This window comes from Palaemon carinicauda, chromosome 23 (genome assembly GCF_036898095.1).
Source record: "Palaemon carinicauda isolate YSFRI2023 chromosome 23, ASM3689809v2, whole genome shotgun sequence".
Taxonomy (NCBI): Eukaryota; Metazoa; Arthropoda; class Malacostraca; order Decapoda; family Palaemonidae; genus Palaemon; species Palaemon carinicauda.
Window position 1 is genome coordinate 24,993,598 of NC_090747.1, and position 7,509 is coordinate 25,001,106.

Consider the following 7,509-nt stretch of genomic DNA (forward strand, 5'->3'; position numbering starts at 1 on the left):
AGCGGATGTCGGCAGACGTAGACAGACTACGTTGTGTCCTGAAGAGTTCCCTTGGCAAAAGAGAATGACAAGCACCCGTGTCTACCAAAAATCACATGCCCGTTCCTGCGTCATGTAAAAAGAAAAGATTAGAAACACGGTAGGTCACCGCCACGAGCAATTGCCTAATTACACGTTTTTTGGCCACTGACAATCCTTGGCACATTTCTTCGCGGTTGCCGTGAATCTGTAGTGGTAGTAGCAAAGCTGCGGAGGATGGGAGGTAGTAAGTGGCTGTAGAAGTCGTTGGTTTGGGCACGAGCGAGTGGTGTGTGGTGGGTGGCTTTGTCGCCGCTTCGGCACGTCACGGGGTAGGCGTGTATGTCATACGGCATTCAGGTCAGCTCCGGTTGATGTTGAATAGGCGTCCTCTTCGTCATGAGTGGAGGCATTGATGGAGGTCTTGAAGTGGCTGTCCATAAGGGCGTCGGCTTTGGTCATCAAGTCCTTTTTGGGTAAACTATCGACATCGGGTATGGCAGCGCGTACAGGTTCGGGTAAACGGCGTATCCAAAGGGCACGAAGTAGATTCACCCCACGAGGAGAGCCATCTGCGGCAGGTTGCTGGCGAGCAATACTGGTCATTTCCCTGCAGGCCAGCAAAGCCCTTTGGTCCCCCAACGGTTGTTGAAAGAGCTGAAAAATCTTTGCTATATGGGCTGCTGGCAATGGCAAGCATTGCTTTAGAGGGTATGTTTGGAGGGTATCTTATGCAATTGGGGTGTCTCCTTGTTCACAAAGCTATTCGGATATTTCCGGGAAGGTGTCCTCGGGTATCGCCGCGAGAACATAATCCGCTTTGGTGGTTGAGCGAGTAACGTCCTTAATGTGAAACTGGACTTCTGCGCACTGGCGAATGACGAAAGTTTCAATGGGACAGCCTCAGCTCCAACTTCCGTAGAGTCCGTGATAGTACCAACGACGGAGGAGCGAGGGTGGGTGGAAAGCGGGAGGAGCGAGTCGTCTTCCGGGGTCACCAATGTGACAAACTGAGAGAAGCTTGTGACTCAAAGACAGGATGAAAGCAAATGAGTAACTTTATTACAGAACACTCTCCTTTTATACAAAAACTTAATGCAACAGGGAATTTCCTGTTCAAACCGAAACCGCATTGGTTAACAGTTAACGGTGAAAGAAACATGCATGTTATTTCAGGTTCTTTTTAGTGCGAGGGGAGAGCGAAGATACAAGCATAATATATACACAAAATGAAATGTCGTTACTATGTACGAACGTGTGACACACGGTTGCTACAAGGTATAACAAAATACTCCCACTAACATACCACTCACAAAAGGTTTCCCATTCATTTAACCAATTAAAGAACGCGTAAACACTGTCAATAAAAAGTTGTCCATATCCCTCTATACGCTCAAACATCGAATATAGTTTATGCATCAAAATTTGAGAGAGAGAGAGAGAGAGAGAGAGAGAGAGAGAGAGAGAGAGAGAGAGAGAGAGAGAGAGAGAGAGAGAATCATGTCCAACCCCATAACAAAGTCATGAAGAATAAGAAAGCTCTATCTTATTATTCCATAAATGGAGGGTATTCCCTTTCGCAATGGTTTAAAAGGATTCTTTAATGATGAACTCATAATTTAATTTTCTTTTTTCATGGATTTACATCAGAATGTCGGAAATTATCTCCGTTATATTACTGTCATCATCGCTAAAATACTGTGAGAATAAGCATGCGCAATTAAAACAAAATATGCACACAAATATTTTTCAGCACATTGTTTGTCCTTAATGCATAACTATGACAACATTGGAGGAAAAAAATGAATTTCTCTATTTTACAAATAAAATTGAGTGTTGAAATGTAAGGTGGGACTATTTCACCTGGTAGATACTTTGCTTAGAAGTGAGTAAGGTGACGAGATTTAATCTACCAATTGCTGAAATATATATATATATATATATATATATATATATATATATATATATATATATATATATATATAAAGAGAGAGAGAGGGCATATATATATATATATATATATATATATATATATATATATATATATATATATATATATACAAAGAAAGAGAGAGAGAGGAGGGTATATATATATATATATATATATATATATATATATATATATATATATATATATATATATATATATATATATATATATATATACAGAGAGAGAGAGAGAGAGAGAGTCATAAAAAATATACCCAGTGCAATTTTGACCTCTTATTTTTGCTTTCGCGTTGTCAATAATTTCGAAATAATTACCGAGTTAGTTATATTTCACATAATCGTACTAATTAGATTCCTAAATACTATAATCGCTAGTTTACTAAAATGTGGAATGAAAATCTTCAATTTTCTTCCATAAAATTTCTTTAATTAAATAGCACTTAAACGATTATTTTAACTATTAGAAGCTCTGTAGTAAAATGAAATGTCATTTCCTTAATATCAATATCACATATACAGTACAGTAGATTTCACCACAGGTAAAAACAGAATTGTCTGCATTTACTGCATAAAAAACTCGTTATATTCATCATTGTTATTTCCTAACTTTTGTGCTCTAGAAATACAGCATTAGAAGACAAGGGTTTACAAAGCATGTAAATTGTTTTTTTAAAAATCTGATTAAGCGTTTTATCATACATTTCCTAAAAAAAACATGTCCGGTAAAAGCTATATCGGGCCACTTCTACCTCATATTAGGCATGACATGAAACATCGATTTTAGCAATGGAAAAAGATTATTAAGTTCAGTTGTCTAAGATAATGGTAATGAAAAAAAAATAATTAAAGTTTTTCTGGATCTAAAAACGTATCTAACACAACGTAAGGGGTCAGGGTATCTTGGAGATGTCTATTACGTCGCTGTTTTCAAAAGTCCCTGTATACTTTTTCTTAATATCACAAGAATCAACAAAATAACAACGGTAATTAAAAAAAGACTCGTGTAAACACTTTTACCCTTTACGATAAAACAACTATAAAGTCAATTTCTTTGTTACGTAAAATGAAATTGTTGTTAATATGATTAGTTTTTATCCTAAAAATTTTCATTAATAAGTAAGATTGACACATGGTTTTAGAAGAATGTAAAATTATCATTGTCAAAATTATCGAGGTTCAAAGATAATACTACTCACATTGAGAAAATCTTATAAAATGAAATAAATAGTAGGAAATATATGCAATTACAATGACCAAACAATTGGTAACAATTGTGATCGTAAAAGAGATAAGATTTGTTTACGTCTTAAAACTTTCTATATCCCTTATTCATTACTTTTCACATGTTTATTTATTTCCTTCTTTCATTTCCTCAATGTGGAAATTTCCTGGTGGGAAAATTATGTATATAACTTATCTAATAATAATAATAATAATAATAATAATAATAATAATAATAATAATAATAATAATAATAATAATAATAATAATAATAATAATGATGATGATGATGATGATGATGATGATGATGTTTATGTCATTTACGAGATACACAAAGCATACTATGGACATTTTTGTGAAATAGAAGGAGAAGCAATAAAACACCAAGAGAGAAAGGAAAAAAATAGAAGATAATATGTGCAAATAATCAAAGCAATATTAAAGTCAAATCTTAATCTTGGAAATATAGTGAATTCTATAAACAACTGGGCAATGTTGGTAATCAGGTACAGTGCTGGAATAGTGGAGGAAATCAGAGATATGCAACATGGATAGAACGAATAGAAAGGTAATGGACATGCACCAAGCTCTGCAATCAAGAACGAATACTTAAAGGCTCTATATACCAAGAAGTGAAGAAGGAAAAGAACCCATTCGTATATAACAGTGGTTCTCAAACTTTTTTATGAGCGACCCTATTTGAAACATTTCATTCCTTCGCGACCCAGAGTAAAGTGAAGGGAAAGAAAACATGCAATGATATATACACTTTATTTTGGAAAAAAAAATATTGTGTACAGGTTTTCATTCACAAAACTAAACTAGTGGGATTTATGGCACTGCTTTTCCTTTTCACAAAACTAAACGAACAGGATTCAGGGCACTGCTTTTCGTTCCCAAAACTATGTTAATAGAATCCATGGCACTGCTTTTAATTCACAAAACTAAATTAATAGAATCTATGGCACTGCTTTTAATTCACAAAACTAAATTAATAGAATCTATGGCACTGCTTTTAATTCACAAAGCTAAATTAATAGAATTCATGGCACTGTTTTTCATCCACAAAACTAAATTAATGGGATCCATGGTGCTGCTTCTCGTTTACCAGTTTGTCAAATCGTGGAATCATTGTCGTAAGGCTGCATCTCATATCATGCTCGGGGTTATGCTTGTTCCTCGACTTATTTTCCATATGAGTCAGAGCCGAGAAACCTTGCTCGCAAAGGTATGTTGTTACAAATGGGAGCAACACTTTCACTGCCTCAACTCATACTATAGACTTCTCTTTCTTTACCTGAATCCAGAATTCAGAAAGAGATACTTCCTTGAAGAGGTCCTTCAACAAATGTCCATTTTGATCCTCAATAAGTTGCTCTGGGAGTCCTGGAACGCTTTCTGGCAGATTTCTCACCCACGACTGGGTTCGAATGTGTTCTTCTGGAATTCGTCTGTCAAACTCTGCCATCAACTCAGTCAAGTGTGGTACAATAAAAATTTTGGCATCATTCTGAGATGTCTCCTCCCACATCTCTAGAAATTCTGCCACACTAGGAAAAGCTGCAAATTTCCCTCGCTTCACGTTGCTTAACCACAGTTTTAGCTTGCATTTGAAAGAAGACAGATTTTCTGCAACTCCAGCAATTGTCTGGTTGCGGCCTTGCATGCTGATATTCAGATTGCTGAGTGCAACAAAAATGTCATTGAGATACCCCACTTGTAGGAGCCACATCTTGTTCGCCAATTTGTTCACTAAGCCGCATTTCTTTTCAATCAGGAATATTTCCAACTCATCCCGAAGATCCAGTAGTCGTCGTAGTAATTTTCCTCTTGAAAGCCATCTGAGGTTTGAGTGGAAGAGGAGATGCCTGTGTTCTGCGTCGAAATCGGCACATAACTGCTCGAACAACCGAGTATTCAGTGCACTAGTTTTGATGTAGTTGACAATTTGAACTGCTTCGTTCATCACTTTGTTCATTCCAGGTGACAGGTGTCGACCAACCAGATTTTCACGATGTAGCAGGCAATGCACAACGTTAACCATGGGATTAACTTTTTTTACAAGTGCTGTGAAGCCTTTTCGTGCCCCAAGCATCGCTGGGGCTCCGTTAGAACAAATGCTGAAGCAGTTTGTCCATCAAAGTTCTTCCTCTTTCAAGAACTGGTCAACCATTTGAAAAATATCTTCTCATGTAGTGGTTGTTGGCAATGCACGACAAAAGAGAAACTCCTCTTCCAGATCTACTGGCCCCTCATACTTAGTATAAACTAACAGTTGGCGTTATCACTTACGTCTGTTGACTCATCTAGCTGCAAGCTAAAGGCTCCCTTGGCCTTGATGCGATCTACTACTTGGTGTTTGATATCAAGTGACATGTCCACTATTCTCCTGCGCACAGTGTCATTTGACAACGGGATAATTTCCAGTTTTCTTGCTACGTCTTCTCCACACACCGTTTTTACCATGTCAATGGCTGCAGGCTTGACGAGATCTTCTCCAATAGTGTGGGGTGCTTTCTTGTTTGAAACTCTCCATGCAACCTTATATGATGCCAATGTGGCTTGCTTCAAAGCCACTACTGCTGGATTGTCAGGTGTCTCGAACCTTTGTCGTTTCAGAGCAGCTTCTTTTCTTTCAAAAAAAAAGCTCTCTCTTGGAGAGCATGTTGAGGGTGCTTTGAAGTCAGATGTCTTTTCAACTTATTAGATTTCAGCGACTCATTTGACAGAACTTCGCAGCAGATAACACACTGAGGCTTGATGATTCCATGATCAACGATGTTTGTGAATCCGAAGTCTAGGAAGGCATCCTTGTATGATCGTTTCGCCATTCTGAAAATAACAAAAACAGACTCTGTAATTTACAAATGGTATGTAAAAAGAGACAGACACTGACAAAAACAGAGAGAGACAGACACAGACAAAAACAGACAGAGAGAGACAGACACAGACAAAAACAGACAGAGAGACAAAAACAGACAGAGAGAGACGAAAACAGACACAGACAGACAGTCAGACACAGAGAGACAGACACAGACTTGCAATGTGTCAACAACGAAACCACAACACTAGGACATTGCCTTAAGTCCAGTAGAAATGGATGGCTAAGAATTGGACGGGAAGAAAACAGGATAAAGGTTGATGTAGACCCAGAAGTGTATAAAGAGAGAGAGAGAAAAAAACGAGGCTAAAAAAATAAAAACGAAAACCAAGGCCAGGACACTCCTGAGAAAAACTAAGTAATTTGCCAGTACAGAAACATGGCAGTTTGTACAGAGATATGAACTAGAAACTGAAAGGATGATAATAGCAGCATATGATCAAGCCTTAAGAACAAGATATATTCAACGAAAAGCACACTGGACTAACATCACATCAAAGTCCAGGAGATATATGGAACAAGAAGAAATCATCAAATATATCGACAGTGAATATTCAGGTATTACTCATATTCTATATAAGAAACAACATGATACGGTTGTTAAAGTTCTCCATTGGAGTCTCTGTAGTAAACATGAAAAACAATGTAGCAACTAATGGTATAAAATCAACCACATTCTGTGGTAGAAAATTATCAGGATGAACTATTCTGGGAAATCATTATAAAGACGGACAGTGTAATATTATCATTTTTATTATCATTATTACTTCCTAAGCTGAAATCCTAGTTGGAAAAGCAAGATGCTATAGCCCTTGGGCCCCAAAAGGGGAAATAGCCCAGTGAGGAAAGGAAGCAAGGAGAACTAGAATATTTTAAGAACAGTAACATTAAAATAAATATTTTATATATAAACTATAAAAAAGTAACAAAACAAGAGAAAGAGAAATAAGATAGAATAGTATGCCTGAGTTTGCCCTCAATCAAGAGAACTCTACCCCAAACAGTAGGAGATTATGGTACTGAGGCTATGGCACTATCCAAGACTAGAGAATAATGGTTTGATTTTGGAGTAACCAACTCCTAGAAGAGGTGCTTACCATAGCTAAGGAGTTTCCTCAACCGTTGCGAAGAGGAAAGTGGCCTCTGAACAATTACACTGCAGTAGTTAACCGCTTGGGTGAAACAGAACTTCACACTGGTCGACAAGAGAACAAAAAAGTTGCGAGTCAAGAGTGAAAGATAAGTTGAGAGAAAATGTAGAAAAGTACAAAGACACAAATTGAAATAAGAAGGCTGTGGAATAGGCAAATAGAAGTACTGTAGTACCAATAACCATACGAACACTAGGGATTATACCTAAATCGTTGAAAAAAGAATCTGGAGAAGGAAAGGGGTTTTTTATTATCGTTTTTATGTTGCTTGCAAAAGTGGTGAGAAAT

General features: G+C 37.1%; 1 protein-coding gene across 1 annotated transcript; it reads right to left on the reverse strand.

Moving 5' to 3' along the window:
• Positions 1-722: 722 nt before the first annotated feature.
• Positions 723-5,284, reverse strand: LOC137617487 (protein FAM200A-like). The gene is made up of 2 exons (XM_068347507.1): positions 4,487-5,284; positions 723-1,028 (listed from the first exon to the last, which is right to left on the reverse strand). The coding sequence occupies exons 1-2, from the start codon at positions 5,282-5,284 to the stop codon at positions 723-725; spliced, it is 1,104 nt and encodes a 367-aa protein (XP_068203608.1).
• Positions 5,285-7,509: the final 2,225 nt, after the last annotated feature.

Bases quoted from the DNA above. Each gene is read 5' to 3' on its own strand.
- LOC137617487 (XM_068347507.1), bottom strand. From the start codon at position 5,284: ATGCTTGGGGCACGAAAAGGCTTCACAGCACTTGTAAAAAAAGTTAAT. The intron at 1,029-4,486 runs GTAAAGAAAGAG...AGCTTCTCTCAG, and splicing joins TTTCTGAATTCTGGATTCAG to TTTGTCACATTGGTGACCCC.